This window comes from Ipomoea triloba, chromosome 15, assembly GCF_003576645.1.
Source record: "Ipomoea triloba cultivar NCNSP0323 chromosome 15, ASM357664v1".
Classification (NCBI taxonomy): domain Eukaryota; kingdom Viridiplantae; phylum Streptophyta; class Magnoliopsida; order Solanales; family Convolvulaceae; genus Ipomoea; species Ipomoea triloba.
This window is the reverse complement of record NC_044930.1, coordinates 11,397,443-11,417,453: the sequence shown is the minus strand read 5'-3', so window position 1 is coordinate 11,417,453 and position 20,011 is coordinate 11,397,443. Positions and strand designations below refer to the sequence as shown.

The 20,011-nt window shown below is 37.7% G+C and overlaps 4 protein-coding genes and 1 non-coding gene across 5 annotated transcripts in view; 3 read left to right on the top strand and 2 right to left on the bottom strand.

The window, feature by feature from the left end:
- Window positions 1-510: 510 nt before the first annotated feature.
- LOC116007452 (F-box/LRR-repeat protein 3) lies at window positions 511-4,790 on the top strand. The gene is made up of 7 exons (XM_031248125.1): window positions 511-1,499; window positions 1,762-1,887; window positions 2,593-2,697; window positions 2,800-3,199; window positions 3,310-3,439; window positions 3,516-3,810; window positions 4,337-4,790. The coding sequence occupies exons 1-7, from the start codon at window positions 861-863 to the stop codon at window positions 4,580-4,582; spliced, it is 1,941 nt and encodes a 646-aa protein (XP_031103985.1). The 5' UTR covers window positions 511-860; the 3' UTR covers window positions 4,583-4,790.
- A 2,151-nt stretch (window positions 4,791-6,941) lies between these two features.
- LOC116006239 (putative pectinesterase/pectinesterase inhibitor 22) lies at window positions 6,942-9,508 on the top strand. Its single transcript, XM_031246538.1, has 2 exons — window positions 6,942-7,959; window positions 8,757-9,508. The coding sequence occupies exons 1-2, from the start codon at window positions 6,999-7,001 to the stop codon at window positions 9,425-9,427; spliced, it is 1,632 nt and encodes a 543-aa protein (XP_031102398.1). The 5' UTR covers window positions 6,942-6,998; the 3' UTR covers window positions 9,428-9,508.
- A 1,330-nt stretch (window positions 9,509-10,838) lies between these two features.
- On the top strand, window positions 10,839-13,292 carry LOC116006028 (pectinesterase-like). The gene has a single exon (XM_031246278.1). The coding sequence runs from the start codon at window positions 11,063-11,065 to the stop codon at window positions 13,067-13,069; it is 2,007 nt and encodes a 668-aa protein (XP_031102138.1). The 5' UTR covers window positions 10,839-11,062; the 3' UTR covers window positions 13,070-13,292.
- Window positions 13,293-13,561: 269 nt separating this feature from the next.
- Window positions 13,562-20,011, bottom strand: part of LOC116005680 — a 13,008-nt gene continuing 6,558 nt past the window's right edge. Inside the window, exons 8-15 of the mRNA XM_031245923.1 lie at window positions 19,777-19,844; window positions 19,081-19,144; window positions 18,947-18,954; window positions 15,993-16,191; window positions 15,827-15,916; window positions 15,605-15,733; window positions 15,299-15,481; window positions 13,562-13,926 (exon numbers count right to left, since the gene is read on the bottom strand). Of these exons, the coding sequence (XP_031101783.1) occupies window positions 13,768-13,926; window positions 15,299-15,481; window positions 15,605-15,733; window positions 15,827-15,916; window positions 15,993-16,191; window positions 18,947-18,954; window positions 19,081-19,144; window positions 19,777-19,844 (900 nt within the window). The 3' untranslated portion in view covers window positions 13,562-13,767. The remainder of the gene's footprint in view (window positions 13,927-15,298; window positions 15,482-15,604; window positions 15,734-15,826; window positions 15,917-15,992; window positions 16,192-18,946; window positions 18,955-19,080; window positions 19,145-19,776; window positions 19,845-20,011) is intronic.
- Window positions 14,081-14,174, bottom strand: LOC116007725. The gene has a single exon (XR_004095329.1). It is a non-coding gene; the product is annotated as a small nucleolar RNA Z266 (small nucleolar RNA).

The window sequence follows — 20,011 nt, the reverse complement described above, 5'->3', positions numbered from 1 at the left end:
GTTCAGATATATTTTTAGTTATATTATATACATATATAAATTTAGTTCGGATATAAAATGTAAAATTCTTACATATATTAGAAATAAAAGTAAACACTATATATGTTTTCCCTTTAAACGAAACATATCAAAAAATATTTTAAATATAAGATTTAAAAATTACTTAAAATTAAATTTGTGTTAATTTTATAATATTAGTAAAAAAATAAATTTGAAAAAAAAATGTATTAGTAAATAAGTTTTTAAAATAGAAAATATAAAAAAATTTATTTTTAAATAGCACATGGCTGCCTTATTTTAATAATTTATTTTGTGGAAAATTATTCTCTAAGTCAGCTCAAATTCAAAGAAAAATTAATTTAAAAAAATTAACGTACCTATTGTACTTGTCATTTTATGAATCAATCATATTTTGGTGTCTCGTTGAGTAAGCTAGGACTTTTATTCCTTTAGATTTTTTCAAAAAAAGTTATTAACCCATTCATCGTGACTTATCAAAGCTTGACCCCTTATTATTGGCCCAGATCGCTTATCATCCTCAGCCCCTTCCCTCTCACTTATCTCCTTCCTTGTCAATTATAAAGTAAAGCCTCTGATGCAGGCGGCGCCACCCCATATCGCCGCCGCGCTCTATTGCACCTGATTCCTAATTACTTTTTTCCCAGAAAGTTTTTTAAAAAATAATAATATTCAAATCGGCGGCGAACTATACAATGAAGAGTTGTTTGAACCGGAAGAAGCGTTTTGGGTCGGGTCGTTCTCTTTCTTCCTCTACACTTCAGCCTCTCCTCAACCTCCGCCTCCTCTTCCTCTTCGTTCCCACCTAAATTTCTCCGAAACCCGTTTCGTGTTTTCCTAGGATGTTGTCTCAGTCCTCTCTCATACTGTCTCTCTTCACCGACGACGTTTTGGGTCGGATTTTGTCCTTTATCGCCGACGATGACGCCGCCGACCGGAGATCCTTCCGCGCGGTTTGCAGGGGCTTCCTACGAGTTGACTCGCTCCACCGGACCCACCTCCGGATCCTCCGCGTCGAGTACTTCCAGGTTCTGCTCGCCAGGTTTCCGCGCGTCGACTCGCTCGACCTCTCCGTGTGTCCGCGCATCGACGACGCCACGGTTGCGGCGCTGCTGGGGAACGGGTCGGGCTGGGCCGCGCGGGTGAGGAGGCTGGTGCTGAGCCGCTGCGCCGGGCTGAGATTCCCCGGGCTGGAGATGCTGGCCAGGTCTTGCCCGTTGCTCGAGGCCGTCGACGTCTCGTACTGCTGCAATTTCGGGGATCGCGAGGCCGCCGCGCTGTCGTGCGCGGCCAGGCTGAGGGATCTGAGGTTGGATAAATGCTTGGGCGTAACCGACGTAGGTTTGGCTAAGGTTGCCGTTGGGTGTTCGGGTCTCGAGAAGCTCAGCTTGAAATGGTGCTTCGAAATCACCGATCTTGGCATTGATCTTTTGGCCAAAAAGTGCCCTCACTTGAAGCTTCTAGATATCTCTTACTCAAAGGTCTCTCTCCTCTCTTCTCTCCCCTCATCCATACATATACTATGCATTTTCCACCTAAATATACACATACCCGTTTATATATATTATTATCGAGTTCTACTACATGTCCTCTCTATTTCTACTACCTCACTTTTACGGTTATCTTTATTCTGTGGGACCTGAATATGTCAACATAAAAGTTTGGGAGTAGAATTTGGGATTACAAGTAGTATTTTCCATTATTATATGATGACATTGAAATCATGAAATGAGTTTGGTTTAGGTCACGAGCGAGTCGTTGCAATCCATTAGTAGAATGCAAAAGCTGGAGGTTTTAGCTATGGTGGGGTGTGGAGCAGTTGATGATTCAGGTTTGCATTATCTTGGAAAAGGCTGTCCTTTGCTTCAGGTATAGATTTGAGCCTGCATGCATTTAGTTTAGCTTTAGATTTGTATTGTTTGCATAGTTTATGCTTCTTTTTGGTTGGGCCAAGGCTGAATTTAGTTTCTACAGTGAAAATTGCATTTCATGACCTTCTCATTCGTATCACTGGATTGAGAGATGGTAGAGGACTCATATACAATTTCCAGTACTAACTCTCATACACTGCTAATTAGTACTTCATTAGTGTTTGGCTTGTTTGGCTGGTTTGGTTAACCAGGCTTGAGTAGAATTATTTTTAATTCAATTTTTCATAATATTAAGTTCAGTATTAGTTATATAAAATGTTTGGTTAGGGTTATATATTTAGAAAACGTTAAAAGTACTATTAAACACACAAAATTAAATTTAAAAATAATTTATAAATACTAAAGAAAATAAGCAAAGAAGAAAGAGTTGGTTTGACCAATGATAGTAAACATGACTGATATAAAATAGGATAGAAGGGAGTATAATATTTTTATGGGGTATGAAATCATGTTTTGATTTTTCAGTAGGTGATATACAGATTTTATGTTGACCTGAGAAGAACTAGGTAGATGCAATTTCTGAAGGATTCTTAAGTGTGATGCTGCTACATAATACATTGAATGAATATTGTAGTTTTGGTGTGTCGTTGAGTCATCAGTTGCTCAACTTTTTGGAGTGGCTAACTCTTTGTCCGGATGACAGGACCTGAACATATCGAGGTGTGACAAACTGAGTTTTTCTGCTTTGGCTTCATTCATAAGTGGACGTTCGGGCATTCTACAGATCCATGCCAGTTACTGCTTCTATGTGAGTGCATTCAACAGTTAAGTGTTTGAAAATTCTCTCTTTTTCTGTGGAGTTTTCTTAAAATCAGCGTTGTAATTTGAATTGCTAAACTTGATGCTTCAGGAGCTTCCTACAGGCTTCATCAACCAGCTGGTGGATGTAATGAATCTGAAGAAACTTATCATTGATGGGGCACCTGTTTCTGACACGTGCTTTAAAATAATTAGTGCCAATTGCAAGTTTTTGGTAGAAATTGGACTGGGAAAATGCAAAGGAGTAACAGACGGTGGAATTGAGCACTTGGTGTCGGGATGTGTTAATTTAAAAGTAATAAATCTTACGTGCTGTGGTGACATCTCAGATACTGCAATCTCGGCAATAACTGAATCTTGTAGGGATCTTGTTTGCCTAAAGTTGGAGTGCTGCAACTTTCTAACAGAGAAGAGTCTTGATCTTCTTGGGTCTCGAAGCTTCCTACTTGAGGAGATTGATCTTACCGATTGTCCTGGAGTTAATGACATTGGTGAGTTTCAAAGCTTCCTTTCTGTTTCTATGATCAACCGGTGTTTTGAATGCTCTATATTCAATGATCGATGAAATTTTTTGATGCGATTCTCACCTCTCCTTTTGAAGGACTCAATTATCTGTCCAAGTGCTCAAAGCTGCTTTGTCTAAAATTGGGACTATGCACTAACATTTCGGACAAAGGACTGAACTATGTTGCTTTAAACTGCAAAGAGATTCGTGAACTTGATCTATATCGGTAGGTAATTAACCTTTCAAGCCAATTTGATCACGTAAAGCAAGAATGCTCCTCTGATCTCTTGAAATATTTGCAGATGTATGGGGATAGGCGACGATGGATTACACGCTCTATCAACTGGTTGCAAAAAATTGAAGAAACTCAACTTGTCTTATTGCAGTGAGATTACTGACAGAGGGATGGAGTATCTAGGCCATCTACCTGAAATCTCTGACCTCGAGTTACGAGGCCTTCTCAACGTAACAGCCACAGGCTTGACCGCTCTTGCATCTGGCTGCCAGAGACTTGCAGAACTGGATCTAAAACATTGTACAAACATCAGCGATTCAGGATTTTGGGCCCTTGCTTATCACTCAAGAAATTTGCAACAGGTATTATAGATTCTTCACAAATTTAATCATGACACCTAGTGCTAGTTTTGTAGGGGTGTGATATATCCCACTTCATATATATATATTGTGTTAGAATTAGCACCATCCAGTTAGTTAAATATGGTATACTCAACCTGTTGTCTATGTTTTTAATTACACTACCTAAACTATGGCATTTCTACTAGTACTTTTTTTTTTGGGAGACAAAGAAAACCCGCGGCCACTACCTGAGAGTGTGCATTGGGTAAATCCAGCCTTGTAACCCTAGCTGACAAAAGACCACAAGGATGTAAACCAGCCTAGGTTGTTCATAGTTGACCTATTCAAACCAAGAGGGCTGGGATTGGAACTCACGACCTAGTGGTTACAAGTTCGTATCCTTAATCATCTTGGATTGGGTTACCCCAATTTCTACTAATAAGATTTGACGACATCCCATCCTAAGTGTACATACACGGGCTTAAAAGTTGTTGGTTTATGATTGGTGAGGGAGATTGTTATGTTGTATGTTGTATGTTGTTGACAGATAAATTTGAGCGAGTGTTCAATATCGGATGTGGGGCTGTGCATGGTGATGGGGAACTTGAGGTGCTTGCAGGATGCGAAGCTAGTAAATGTTGGGAGAGTATCAGGAAATGGTGTTGAGCTTGCCCTCAGAGCTTGCTGTGCAACCCTTAAGAAGGTGAAGCTGCCCAATTCTTTTAGGTTTATGCTTTCTGCTGATATCGTTAATACCCTTTTAGCAAAGGGTTGCAAGATTAGATGGGATTAGCCATTAGCCCACACTACTGCTTCTGCTGCATGCCTGCCTCCATCATCTTCAATTCACCCTCAAAAAGGCCAAGTCCCTCCACAATTATTATTAAAGAAGTGAGTTTCGACCGTGTAATAGATCCTTATTCGTGAAAGACTAGAATAAACTGTTCCTTATTTATAAGGAAAATAATACTTTTGAGAAAAAAAAATATTTTAAATCAAAATGTAATATTTTGTGGTTAAATAGTTATTTATGAGAAAAAAATGCAATACTAATCATGAATAAATTGTTGAATTGTTACTTATGAGAGAGAGTGCAATACTTATGCGGACAATATAATTTGATTAAAAATGTAATATTTTTAAATCAAAATATAATATTAGGAGTTGAAAATTTTAATACTCATGTAGAAAGTGTAATATTAAAAAAAAAAAAAAAAAGAAGATAACTTGTCTCATAGCTAAGGATTTATGAGATAGTCTTATGAGAGCATTTGCCTAATAAAATATAATTATATCTCTATACTCTATACATCATTTTATATACTTGAACAATTAAAACATAATATCAATATGTAACATTTTAATTTAATATTACTAATAATAAAAATGATACTTTAGTTCTCTAAATGACGACTTTGGTCTCGAGCAGAATTAGAGTGAAAGTTAATACCAATAGTTAGTATTAGAAGGGTGAATTGTATGCTTTCAAAAAAAAAAAAAAGAAAAAAAAAGAAGGGTGAATTGTAGGTTTTTACTGACGATTAATTTTTTCTTTTCTTTTTTTTTTTTTTAAAAAAAAAATCTTGAATATCAACAATTGAGACAGTGAGAGTGTTTGGTAAATAACTATTAGCTGGAGAGTGTTTGGTAAATAACTATTAGCTGATTGTAAAAAGATGTAATTAGCTGTTAAGCGTTAGCTGATAGATGATTACAGGCAAATGACTTTATCAAAAACTGATAAAAAGAGTTGTTTTGAGCAATTTTTAAAATTTTAACATTATGGAGCAATAAACTGTTACAAAAAGTTAATTAATCAAATAATCTTATTGGTTGTTTAACCATGTCATACAACTAATAGTGATCAAACAAGTCAAAATTGATTGATAAGCTAACTATGCAACCAAATAAGACCATTGAGTTTATTATGATTTTGAAATCAAGTGAGAAGTGTTATTTTTTCTAGTAAATATATTTATATAAAAATTGAATAATGAGGAATACAAATATGTAAAAGAACAACTCAAAAAGTAAAAATGTAATTCAGTAATTCCCAAACTTGTCCAAAGTGTGCATGCATCTTTTGACTTTGTATATGCATTTTTGTTAGTTAAAATTCTTTACTTGAGATCGTGTGAGTAAGATGCTTTCACCTTTCTGTATTTAGCTATAACGTGGCTGGATTCTACAAGCTCTTGGATAGATTCTATCTACACCCTTTGCCTTACAACATAAGAAACAAAAACAACACAAATGAAAGAAGCTGTAGTGATTTTTAAGTTTAGAATTTATCATTGGAATCTTGATGTTTTCCCTTCTTGAATGTAAATCTTGATGTTGATTGTTAGATATGAATAATAGATTTTTATATTCATTAGCGGGTCATGAATTGGCCAATCCCATATATTAAAAAAAAAAAAGAAGAATATAATATTATAAATTCTAATTAATTTGACTTCATTTTGTACTCTCTAATTATGATTTGACTAGCTAAAAGCTACAAAAGAATAAGAAAAAAAAAAGTTACAATCCCACATCAGTTCCAAAGAAATTGTGAGGTACTCGGCTAATTTTTGAAGTGGCATGGATTTGTGTATTGTATTTACATGATGTTCAATTGGTTCAAAAGGAACTGAGAAGAGTCCAAAGTAAAGTTGTTCATCATGGAGGGGTCGAATGTCATATCTGTATCTACTTTGTAATAATTAAAAAAAAAAAAAAAAGAAGAACAAAAGAGCCTCTAGGGCTTAGCGTAGTGATTCGTCGCTTGACTTGATGTCACAACTAAATGCGACAGTAATGATATAAGGTATGAATTGGATCCCTTGTGTGCACATGATTTACTTTTAGTGGCGAGTCAAGTAGGATTAGAATTAGTCGGGTGAAGTTAGGATGACCTAAATATTAAAAAACAACAAAAGTAATTGGAAATGATGCATTAGAGAGTTATGAATTAGTAAATTTAAAGAATATTCTTAGAAACAATTAAACTTAATTAGCTTGCTGCTTGCATGCTAAGGAAATTAACAACACATACAGCTAGTGGAAGGAATTTTATACCATGTCACACAATACAAGGAAGCATAACTTCAACTTTGGCAACAAACCATTATATTCCCATTACATTCAATTCATTTCCCTTAGCTTGGCCTCTAAAAGCTTTTATATTCCCCCCTTCAATCATTCCCCATTTGCATGCAATCCAATCAATGGCATTTCCACCTCTTCTCCTTCTTCTTCTCATTCTTTTACCCTCCTTCCAAGCCCTCTCCCCCAATGAAGTCGTTATTCCCATCCATCAATCCCACACGTCCGAGGACCTCATCACTCGGGCCTGCGACAACATACAAAACCGAGGTTCCTGTCTGGAGAACATACGGTCCCGGGTCGAAACCGACGGGGGTCACCGCGACCCGACCTCCATCCTCAAAGCGGCCATTCAGAACTCCCTCAGCGAGGCCAGGCTCGCCATTGACGCCCTCACAAAGTTCAACACCTTCTCGGTGTCTCCGAGGGAGCAAATGGCCATCGGGGACTGCCAAGAGCTCCTCGACTTCTCCGTCACGGAGCTGGCCTGGTCGCTGGCGGAGATGCGGGAGATCCGAGCTGGCATCAAGAGCTTCCATTCCGAGGGGAACCTCAAGGCCTGGCTGAGCGCCGCTCTGAGCAACCAGGACACGTGCTTGGAGGGGTTCGAGGGCACGGATCGCCGCCTCGAGAGCTTCATCAGGGGGAGTTTAGTTCAAGTCACGCAGCTCATCAGCAACGTGCTGACCCTCTACGTCCAGTTACATAGCCTGCCCTTCAGGCCGCCCAGAAACCAGACCGCCGAGGATGAGGCGGAGGCGGAGGCGGGTTTTCCGAGCTGGATGACGGCGGGGGAGATGGAGATGGCGGTTTTGGAGCCGGAGAGGATGCACGTGGACGCGGTTGTGGCGTTGGATGGCAGCGGGCATTACCGGTCGGTGGCGCAGGCGGTGTTGGAGGCTCCCAGCTATAGCAGGAGGAGGTATGTGATCTACGTGAAGAGAGGGGTTTATCATGAGACTGTTGATATGAAGAAGAAGAAGACTAATATCATGCTGGTGGGAGATGGAATTGGAGCCACTGTTATCACCGGTAATAGAAATTTCATGCAAGGTTGGACCACATTTCGAACTGCCACAGTTGGTAAGATAAAGATTTTTATCTTTCATCTCACACTTTTAATTTTATTTATAACTTCCTCAAAAAGTGTCAGATAGGCTATTAAACCTTATACAAAAAGTTAATTAGACCTTTAAACTATTTAAAGTTACCATTAAACTCATACGTATGCTATTTTCATGCATAGAAATTTAAAAATCCGTTAATGGCTTGTAATAACAGATCATTAGAGTTCAGACGAGATTCTGATTGACTCCAACAATGTTCTGAGATTAACCTCGGCAATCGGCGATTGACGAACGGTTGCCGATTGCCTTTGAAGAAAGCGACTTGCAAGTCGCCTCCTTCTTCAAAGACAATGGATGGGCTATCGTTCCTTAGTCGTTAGGTTTAATTGTTGGAGTTTAATTTGCTAAAGTCTCATCGGAACCCTAGTAACCTACTATTAATGCCATTAGTCGTTTTATTTTTAGGCTTTGATGTAAAAAAATAACATTTAATAATGAGTTTAATTATAACTTTTAAAAGTTCAAAGGGTAACTTTAATTTGAGGACAAATTATTGTGTAGATTATAACAAAAAGTATATTTTTCGTGTACTGGATTTACATTATACAAAATAATGTACTTTTAGTACTTAAATAATATACTTTTTCTGAATATAATATATATTTTTAATATACTAATAGTGCATTATTTGTGTATTTAATATGCATTAATTGATAGTATGATCCACCCAATAATATTAAATTTTGAGTATAAAGTTTAGGAACCATTATATTTTATTATCTGATAATGATGAAATTTTGTACGCGCGTATAGCTGTTTCCGGGAAGGGTTTCATAGCAAGAGACATGACATTCCGGAACACAGCCGGCCCACAGAACTTCCAGGCAGTGGCACTCCGGGTGGACTCCGATCAGTCAGCGTTTTTCCGGTGCAGCATGGAGGGGTATCAGGACACCCTCTACGCGCACTCCCTCCGCCAGTTCTTCCGCGAGTGCACCATCACCGGCACCATCGACTTCATCTTCGGCAACGGCGCCGCCGTCTTGCAAAAATGCAAGATCTTCACGAGGGACCCACTCCCCCTCCAGAAGGTCACCATAACCGCCCAAGGCCGCAAAAGCCCGGACCAGAACACGGGCTTCTCCATTCAAGACAGCTACGTATACGCCTCCAGGCCGACCTATTTAGGCCGGCCCTGGAAAGAATTCTCCAGGACGGTGTTCATGAATACGTTCATGAGCGGAATGGTCCAGTCCAGAGGGTGGTTGGAGTGGTATGGAGATTTTGCTTTGAAGACGTTGTGGTTTGGAGAGTATAGGAATTATGGGCCCGGGGCTTCCTTGTCTGGGCGGGTCCGCTGGCCCGGGTATCACGTTATGAAGGATGCGTCGGCGGCGAATTTCTTCACCGTTCAACGCTTCATTGATGGCATGTCATGGTTGCCGGCCACCGGAGTCAGGTTCTCGGCTGGTCTCACTAATTAAACTGTAATTATTTTTAGTTTTATATAATATATAATATAGGAGTTCAATTTAATTACTGGAAATATATTATTAGTTTTAGAATTATTATATTGTAGTATATATATCTCTTGCTCGATCTAGTTTAAGTTCCATCATATTCAATTATGAATACAAAGGCAACATGTATAAGTAATACCCTACATATTTTAAAAATAATGTGCAATAGCATGTTGTATTCTGTTGCAACTTTATCTCATTGACCCACCGATTTTATTTAATTTTCAAATGCAAAACCACATGAAGCAAGCAATATAGTAAACTCCGGTGCCATTTGAATTTTTATTTATTTATTTTTTAATCCAACTCAAACTCTTAAATGTTGATGGAGAAAATTGAACTAAGAATGACAACTCAACTCAACCTAACTTCTATGAAAAAACTCGGGGGTCAAAGATTGAAATGGAACAAACCAACAGAAACGACAAAAATAGAAAACTTTTGAAAACCGAAAAAGAATAGGAAAAATTCATTTGGCAAATGAGTTTCTTGTCAGATAATTTTATTTTGTTTGTTTTTTTTTTTGAAAGGAAGTTTTGTTTTGTTTTTTTCACGATCAAACAGACACGCTAGTGGGACCCCTAACGGGAATGGGGGCTACATGCACCCGTCCCAGACCTTGAATTTGAAATCGCAAAGTACATATATATTTTATTTTATATTATATATTTATATAATGATAGGTAATATAATACTTTTGGAGTAATATTTATATGTACTAATATTTGGACTTTTTTTTTTTTATGGTATTATGTTTGTATGTTTGAAATTTTAGACAATTGGTAGTTTGGTTAATAGCTTATGATTTGAATAATTTGAATCCTTAATTATTGTTTAATGTTTTTCAGTATTTATACTAGATGTATTTGAGATAATGGGGTCTTAGACTAATTGAATATTTAAATATATAAAATTGTAAATTAATTATATAGTTTAAATAATATATTATTTTATAGTGTAATAAAAATTAAGACGTACATTTTTAAAATATATATACTAGGACGAGAAATCCCCATCCTCGAAATATCGTGGCGGGATGGGATATGGGTAATTTCCCATCCCTGTTGGGGAATAGGGGACATAGATACTATTATTTGCCCACTTGTCATCTCTAAGGAAAATTATACTATGAACCATGGTACACTTTGCAATGTGGGCTATGAATAAATCATCATTTTTAATATACTAAAACATTTCATTGTTTGGTAGTACACCAAATAATAACATTACATACAAGAATAATATCGTGATATTTGCATGTACCATGCATGCTAACCCGCTAGTGCTCTATAGACAATAAATTAATTAATGTAATCCATAAACTAACAACATTTACTAGCTAGGAATCCTAGGATACTATAGTAGATTGGTTCGGTGTTTGTGATGTCGATGACCCAAATAAATTTGGGTGGAGAACAGTGAAAGAAGCTAAGCATCATACATACATCTCCTTTCATTCCAAACCTCTAATCTCCCGAAACAATCACACTTACAAATGCTATAATACCTCTTCACCAACCTCCGAGAAGTAGAGAGGCAAAGGCCGGCTCAACCTCTTCCTTCTCCCGGCCGGCCTTCTCAATATTAATTAACACAACAATGGAAGAAGAGGGGAACCGGGGCAGGAAGATTGGCGTCCTTGTCGTGAGTTCTTTGCTCCTGGTTGCCATGGTGGTCGCCCTTGTGATCGGGAGCCAAGACCAGGACGAAACAAATGATGAGCAGCTCTTGACGGCCTCCCAGAAAGCCATTGACACCGTGTGCCACCCTACAACCTACAAACAAACCTGCGTGGATAGTCTGTCCAATTCAAGAGCCGCGAATTCCGACGACCCCAAAGAGCTTATTCTCGCCGCGTTTAATGTCACCATTTATAGCCTCCGCAAGTCGATGGAGAAATCGGAGCTTCTGACGAAGCTCAAGGACAACCCGAGATCGAAAATGGCTTTGGAGAATTGTCAGGAGCTGGGGAGGAAAGCTATACGTGATCTTCGAAGGACACGGGTGAAGTTTGGGAACTTTGATATGACGGATATGGATAGTTGGCTGGCAGATCTTAAGATATGGCTCAGTGGCTCTCTTACCTATCAGGAGACCTGCCTCACTGGCTTCCAGGAAATCCCTGGAAATGATGAGAAAAAGATGAGGAAGATTTTGATCAAATCCATGCACCTTACTAGCAATGCCTTGGCTATTGTCACCCAACTCTCTGATGTTTTGATCGGTTTTGGAGCCGAGGCCCCAGCGCCCTTAAACGAGGATCGTCGTCTTCTCTTAACCACCAAACAAGAAAACTTCCCGGATTGGGTGAGCTCGGGAAGGCGCAGGCTTCTTAAAACCACCAGTCTCAAAGAGATTGAACCTGATCTCATTGTGGCAAAAGATGGATCCGGGAATTACACCAACATCAATGATGCATTAAAGAATATTCCTACCAAAAGTCGCGAAACTTTTGTTTTGTACATCAAAGAGGGCGTTTATGAAGAGCAGGTTACCTTTTACCGTAATCTCACTAATCTCGTCGTGGTGGGTGACGGTCCAACCAAGACGAAGATCACGGGATGGTTGAATTTCATCGACGGGGTTTCCACGTTCCACACCGCCACCGTTGTGGTTCTTGGGGACTATTTCATGGCTAGGGATATCGGGTTCGAGAACTCGGCCGGGCCGGAAAAGCACCAGGCCGTGGCGTTGAGGGTGGGCGCCGATAAAACCATTTTTTACAACTGCAGAATGGATGGGTATCAAGACACGGTGTACGCCCACACCTACCGCCAATTCTACCGCAACTGTAATATCTCCGGCACCATTGATTTCATCTTTGGCGACAGTGCGGCGGTGTTACAGAACTGCACCATTGTGGTCCGAAAACCACTGGAGAATCAGCAGAACATCGTGACGGCGCAGGGGCGGAAGGACCCGCACCAGCCCACAGGGCTTGTCCTGCAGAACTGCACCATTGTGGCAGATCCCGATTATGGCCCAGTCAGGTCCACCATCAAATCCTACCTGGGCCGCCCCTGGAAGGAGTACTCGAGAACCATTATCATGGAATCCTTCATCCCGGATTTCATTGAACCGGAGGGGTGGTTGCCATGGAACAAAGGTTTTGCACTCAAAACCCTCTTCTACTCCGAGTTCAACAACAGAGGAGCGGGTGCTAAAAAATCGAAGCGGGTGACTTGGCCTGGAATCAAGGAGCTTCCTGCCAGCCAAATCAAACGGTTCACTCCCGGAAAATTCATTACCGGCAATAAATGGATTAAGAAGAAGAAAGAGGTTCCTTACAATGCTGGGTTCATTTACCCGCCACCCAAGAAGGACAAATCCATCAAGTACTCGGATTTAGACGACGATGATTTCAAAGATATAGGCGCTAAAGAGAAGGAGGCTTATGTTTCTAGTCCGCCTCCGCCTTCAATTAGTATCACTCCCATTGCCTCTCCTTTATCAATCATTAGTATCACTCCCATTGCCTCTCCATTATCAATTAGTATCACTCCCACTGCCTCTCCTTCATCAATTAGTATCACTCCCATTGCCTCTCCTTTATCAATTAGTATCACTCCCACTGCCTCTCCTTTATCGGCTCCAAGTCCATATTAAGCTAGCTCTCCACAACTATTCAAGCTCACACCTTAACTTACCTTTTAGGTTAAATTTTCTTTAGCCGAGAATTAAAACATTCGGCTGCTCCAGTTCCACTACACAACTTTTTATCTTCAACACACTAACTACACTGTATATACTACTATACATTGTTCAGAGTGATGAGATCTGAGATCTCTGTAGAAATTTTGTCTCTATTGATATTTGGCCATTTTCCAAACTTTTCTCCCAACTTTTTAGATGGCTGTTCAAATCATATTTATGTACAATATAATAATATAATAAGCTGAAAAACACAGGAAAAATACTATGATATATCTATACTCGGTAACTGTTGGTGCAATCTTTGAAAATGCTGACCCCTATAGGATGTAGATATATGCTATGGAGGTAGAAGTATTTGGACAAAAAGAAGCTCATTTGTATGTATGACGCTTTTAATGAGAATTGTAAAATAATGCAAAAGTATAGCACAGAGTAAGTAGGGCCTAAAATCAAATTTCTAAACTTCAATTCAACAAATCTTGCATTCAGCAACAATTTAAGATGATCCATAGTCGAAGAGATGGAAGAACCCTACGTTACTAGACATCAGAATAGGAAACAAGAAACTCATACTTGTCTTGCAAAATTTGAATTCCATAATACAAAACATAAATAGGTATAGGTAGGTCCCCGGATATTGATATATAAAACTAAACCTTGTATCCCCTGCTGTTTCTTTTACCCCTAGCCCTCTCAAACTTTCTTCCCTTGGAACGCACATATGGTTTGGTGTGACTGTGAGGAACACCAGGAGCCGGACCAAAGTGTTTAACTGCTTCACGTGCATTCTTTGGACCTCTCAGCAAAACCTGCACAAAAGCCATGATAATGGACCAAAAATCAGCATTGCTATCACTCCCAAAATTCATGGAATGCTCACAAAATTTTCAATGTAATTGGCAATGGTTTTCAGAAAATCAACAAGGAAACATGAAGAAAACAGTATGGAAATTTTTCTTGAAAGCTGGCATGTCAGAATATCAATAAGCCTCGTAAATTGAGTTCATTGAGGCATTTGCCTCTCACCCATCTAATAGCCTCATCATTCGTGCCATGCACAAGAATAAAAACTGAACTAAAAGCTTCACTAACTTCACAATTTATCAAATATCTCCACCCCATGAACTCAATAACCGACCTATTAAAAAGAAACAAAAATACAAAGAAATTTCAACTCCAGGAACTGTATGTATCCCACTTTCAATAGTGTCATTATGAATCAACTTTTTGAATCAGAATCCACAAGTGGAAGCATATCAAAAATAAAGGAAATGACCCTAAGACAGAAAAGTGGGGGAAAAGGAACTCTCAAAAGGAAAACCCTAAAGAGAATCCCAATATATACTACAACCACAAGTACAAATAATTATAATATTCTATACTTGTGGCTGTTAGTATATATTCAAGTTGATATAGCGCAGCTATGACTCAAAACGCTTCCATTGGACATGTGGAAGGCGATCTTAAGGGCTGCGCCGAGTGTTACGGTAATATTGCAGATAAAGCCCACAAACAGGAAAACAAACAGTAAAATTGCAGGAACATCAATTGTGAGATTTCCAGTGTACAAAAGCGTATAAAAGATGGCTTATGTGATATTTGTTGAATCCAAAGCCTTAGCTTCATTGATCTAACTATGGCTAAAGAAGTGCTGTGTCAACTACCAAACGGTTAACAATGGTCATTGTATTGCATTATTCATTTTCTGCAATAACATATACAACATCCATTGGAATAACGCATCAGATTATTAAAAAAAATGCCAGGACATATTCTCTTATCTAAATTATAGAAAAAGATGGTAGAAGACTCATTCATCTTACTTGGCATTATTAAGAAGGGGAAAACATGAAATTCTCCTCTTTACTAAAAACTAGACTAATTAAACCTAATTGGAATTATTAACAAGGGTAAAACCCACAAATTTCTCCATTTTATAAAAACATTGGCATACAAGCACCACAGTTCATCTCTCTATTTTTCATTTCACATAACAGCAAAGTTCATTTGAAAACATCCATAGTCTACACTACAGAACTCACCCGCTAGTCAAACAAATAACAGGAATGATATGTAGGCACTAGGCACCACACTAGCACAGAATATAAACCAACAGTTAAATCTTGAAACTTCTAGAAAATGGTAATAAAGCAAATGATAAAATGTTGTTAGATTCAATACCGTGTTCTGTCCCAATGGAGCCCTAAGAGCCAACTGATCAAATGTCAGGCATTCTCCACCAGCCTTTTCAATCCTTGCCCTTGCAGTTTTGGTGAACCTCAGTGCACAAACTTTCAATGCTGGGACTTCATATGCCCTAACATCATCTGTAATAGTGCCCACTAACACAGCAATTTTGTCCTCCTATAAGCACCATCCAAAAACTAATCAACATCTCAAACAAAACAACAGCACATATAACTATACAAACACACACAAAATAAATAATTTAAACAAAAAAAACAGCCAAACAGGGTGAGGAGATACCTTTCCAGACATGAAAGTGATGAGCCTGGAGAGAGAAACCGGAGGCTTGTTGGTCTTGCTCATGAAGAGACGCTTCAGAATCACAGCATTGAACTTGCTTCCGGTCCTTCGCACCAAAAATCGGTACAGCTGCAGCAAGTCAACCAATTATTGCAAGCTTCACATAACAACGTACATTTGTAGATATAGAAGACACATAAATACAGAGGGATTGAATCAAACCTTCACGAGAAGCTTCAAGTAAACATCGTCAGATTTGGGCGCTGTGCGCTTCGTCTGCTTGCTCTTACCTCCGGCTTTGAGATCGATACCCTGCAGAGACGAAACATGAAGCGAGATGCATAAAGAAATGTCACAAAACGTAGAGGTTTAGCGCGAGAGAGATTACCATTGTTGAGCTCCGCTGAAAAGGTTCCGGGGGTCGAAGGGGGCGTGCGGCTGAGAGAATTAGCCCTGCTATATTCTGGTAGCACTCAGGTATTCTAGGGTTTTTAGAGAGGATTATACTGGCGTATGCTGTGTTGATGAGGTTTACTTTCCTTACATGCACCTTGCTTCCACACCGTACACGTGTCCCATCTACAGATCTATTTTAGTGTCACAACTCACAAGTCAAAACCCGGCCTCTATCTTCCAAAATTCCCGCTTTAATCTTTTGTCACTTTTTAATTAAATTTTAAATTTATCAAAATCAAAATGCCAATTTGTGAAATAATCAAGGGTCGTTTGGAAAATATTTCCAAGAAAATGAGTTATTTTTAAAAAAATATTTTTCTTTCCAATATTTGATTGCGTTCTGAAAAACTGTCATGGTGTGTTTAGTGCATTCTCTAAAATATGAGTAGAATTGTAAAATTAAACAATTTAATTATTATTTTTAGAATATAAAAATATTTATAATAGTATTAAATATAATTTTATTTATTAAAATTAAAAAAATAAATACATAATAATTTCTTGACTGGGGAAGAGGGGAGGAGTTGAGGGGCGACAAAGTTGATATGTATACAAAACAATGAAATAAAAAGTGATTTGAATGGAGAACAGGAATGAGAAATTGAGAATACAAACCTTTGATGTAATATTAGGATCTAAATATGGCAAGTCACAATTCTGAAACCGAAAAAAAAAAGGTTTCCGTCGAAACCATGTTTTGGTTGTTGGCGGAAAATGACTTACGCCAAAATTTTGTGTAAGTTATTTTCCACCAAAATGTGCATCCAAACACTGTAAACTCGAAAAAACATTTTTCAACAGTCATTTTCTAGGTTTCCAAACGGACCTAAATTAACTATGTTGCAAATTGTGATGCACCCCATGTGAATGGCACTATCATTCTTATATGTAATATTATATGTATAGAAGTAAAAGACAAGAAGTAGAGAAAGAGAGAATTTTTTTTTTTTGAATACAACTGACCGAGAATTAATAACTACTTTATTACTCCGTATTATTTATCAAAACTTAATTCTCCGTATATACAATGTTCTTAGGGTTCTGGTAAAAAGTCATCATGTAATGTCCACGTATATTATATTTATAACACTCTCATTGGACATTATTATTTCATACTCATGCCTCGTTAAAAACATGACTAGAAAAATTTTATGCGAAAAACCTAGTTGAGGAAAATAGTACTACCTTCGTCCCAAAATGGATGTCTGATTCGTTTAACGAGGCTTGACTGAAGTAATTTTTAATCCAATTTTTCATATTATTAAGTTTAGCATTAATGTATAAAATTTATATATTTAGAAACTACATTAAAAGTACTATTAAACACAAAAAATTAAATTTAAAAATAATAAAAAATTACTAAAGAAAATAAGTAAAGAAGGAAGAGTTGGTTTGACCAATGAATAGTAAATAGGACAGGTAAAATGGGACAGAGGGAGTACATGATGTATGCATATCCATGTGCCACACTAGTTGCCTCATTAAAAAAAATATTTTATTAAAAAAAGTATGTCAAGACATAATCAAATAAAAAATAGTACAATTGCTTGCCTTCAAGACTCAATCTTCGAGATTGATTATAAAATGTTTATCCCACTAAAGATAACAATCTTCTAAGTTTGTGCATTCCAATATTATGAACATATTTTTTAAAAGTTGGTGAAGGGAGACATTTAGTGAACAAATATGCAAGATTGTCACTAGAGCAAACCTTTAATATGTTAATTTCACCGCTCTTCTAGGGCTCATATGGATAGAAAAATTTCAATGTTATATGTCTTGTCAAGTTTCAATTCCCTCGATGTACCTAATACTCATTTGTGCAACACATAATGCATTATCCTCATATAGAACAATGGGGCAATCCATTCACTTGTTTTGCCACACGTGCTATGAATATGTAGTATCAATGATCTCAACCATAACACTTTTATGTGGTTTCATATAAAATAATAATCTCTGAGTGGTTTATAAAAGTGATAACCGTAGTCTGTTTAACATACTTTCCTGAAATAGTAGTACCACCACAAAAGAAAGCATAACTAGCTTGAGATATGGCATTATGGGATCACACAAATAGCTAGCATTTGAGTAGCCCAACAACATTTTAGCTTGGTTTCTTGCATAAAATAAGCAAGGTATTTCGCTTATAATCTTTTGGGGCTAGGTTTTCATGGTTGAGACATGTCGATGGAAGAGTCATTCAACGTATGAGACTTGTCAAAATGTTGAGGAATATATATATGAAAACTCAGTTGACTTATCCAGATGCAAATACAAATGGATCCAGACCGTTAAACGAATGAAAAAAACTTAAGGTACATTTATCAAAAAAATACAATTCAATAAAATTCTCGAGTAATGATGGTAAATTTTTTTTGTCACTAAATAATTATTTAATTGAAAGTTTCTTTTTTTAAATTCAAGAATTTTTAATGCATTTTGTCAACCCTTTATCCTATTTAGTAGGAAAAACTGTGACTAATAAATTATGAATTAGCATATAAATAATACTCCAACCGTCCTCTTTTATATGCCTATTTTGGTTAAGGTGACTTAAATAAAGTTAGTAAAGTAATTTACAATCCAAATTTTCAAAGGATAATAAACATAACAGGTAAAATAAAATATAGAGAATATCTTTGTAACTTGAGATTGACTCCGATTTGTTACAACCTCTAAATTGTACATGCCAAATTCGAAATTTACACCGTAAATAAAAACTCATCATGATTTCAAAGTGCAGTACGTCAAGAGGTACTGAACACAAAACCTTGTTCATATAGGTAATCATAGAAGAAAAGGATCATTACTACACACCAAGAAACCAGTGTGTTCCAGGAAACAAGTAACCATTGAATGGATTTCGCACACACTCAATCCAGCCGCTCCATCTATGGTCAAGAAACAAAAATAACAGAATTCAAGGCATTGAATTTGAATCAAATCTATGTCGAAAAAACACACCCTTTAGATCTGCCAAAGAAATGGGATCACGGGAATTTTGAAAATGGAATTACCTTCCAAAGGCCATCATTGAGATAGTGCATGTTATCGACACCGATTCCTTTGTTGATTGCTTTTCTGCAGTAACAAGAAGCATCACTTTTGAAGCTCAAAACATTTTATGATAAAGGATTAGAATGAATGACTGTCACACACATAGAAATCAAACGGTTCAGGGCTTCAAGCAATAGAAACCGCGAAAACTTTCTGCAACTCTTGATGGTTTGCAGCTGCTTTTACCTTGGTTCTTGCAGACAACTCTTTCCTATCATCTTTACTATTTCTAATTAAAGAATATAACTAAACAAAAGCTTATACCAACCAATCCATCCTCAAAGTTATTTGCAGCTCACAGTACAAAGTTTTCACCTCAATTATAGTTCCTTACTAGAATTAATACAATCAGAAAAGTATGAAAAACATGTTGCAATTGGCAAAGTACTATTTTTTTTTTTTGAAAACCAAACTTTCGATACGATTAATTAAAGCAAAGCAGAAATAGAGTCAGGCAGGACAGAGTCTCAATACAGAATGCGAGCCTGAGAATAGGCGGCTGCTGTGAGAGAATGAGCAAGTACATTTGCTGATCTAGGAACCGAACAAATAAAGCAATCGGAAAATAAAGACAACGAAGCTCTGCACGCATCAACCGCAAATCCCACGTATGAAGCAATTGACAAAGTACTATTTAATGGGGAACGTTAACTCACATATCTTTTGCTGACATTTTTGTAAAGCCAATAGCGAGAGCATGTTGCTTCCCTTCAGCCATTATTGCCTGAAAAGCGCAAGTGCGTATATCAAAAGTCCGTTCTACAATCTAAGCATGTTATCACATTAATGAATACAGTCAAGGTTAGCAACATTAGAGTGCACATCACGAATAATAAAAAGGGGCAAACATTCCACCCTATGCATTCCCACCTCCCCCCCCCCCCCCCCCCC

Excerpts from the sequence above, each read along its gene's own strand:
- LOC116007452 (XM_031248125.1), top strand. The coding sequence starts at position 861 with ATGTTGTCTCAGTCCTCTCTCATACTGTCTCTCTTCACCGACGACGTT. Across the intron at positions 3,200-3,309 it reads TCCTGGAGTTAATGACATTG|GACTCAATTATCTGTCCAAG; the intron begins GTGAGTTTCAAA and ends CTCCTTTTGAAG. Across the intron at positions 3,440-3,515 it reads CGTGAACTTGATCTATATCG|ATGTATGGGGATAGGCGACG; the intron begins GTAGGTAATTAA and ends AAATATTTGCAG.
- LOC116006239 (XM_031246538.1), top strand. The coding sequence starts at position 6,999 with ATGGCATTTCCACCTCTTCTCCTTCTTCTTCTCATTCTTTTACCCTCC. Across the intron at positions 7,960-8,756 it reads ATTTCGAACTGCCACAGTTG|CTGTTTCCGGGAAGGGTTTC; the intron begins GTAAGATAAAGA and ends ACGCGCGTATAG.
- LOC116006028 (XM_031246278.1), top strand. The coding sequence starts at position 11,063 with ATGGAAGAAGAGGGGAACCGGGGCAGGAAGATTGGCGTCCTTGTCGTG.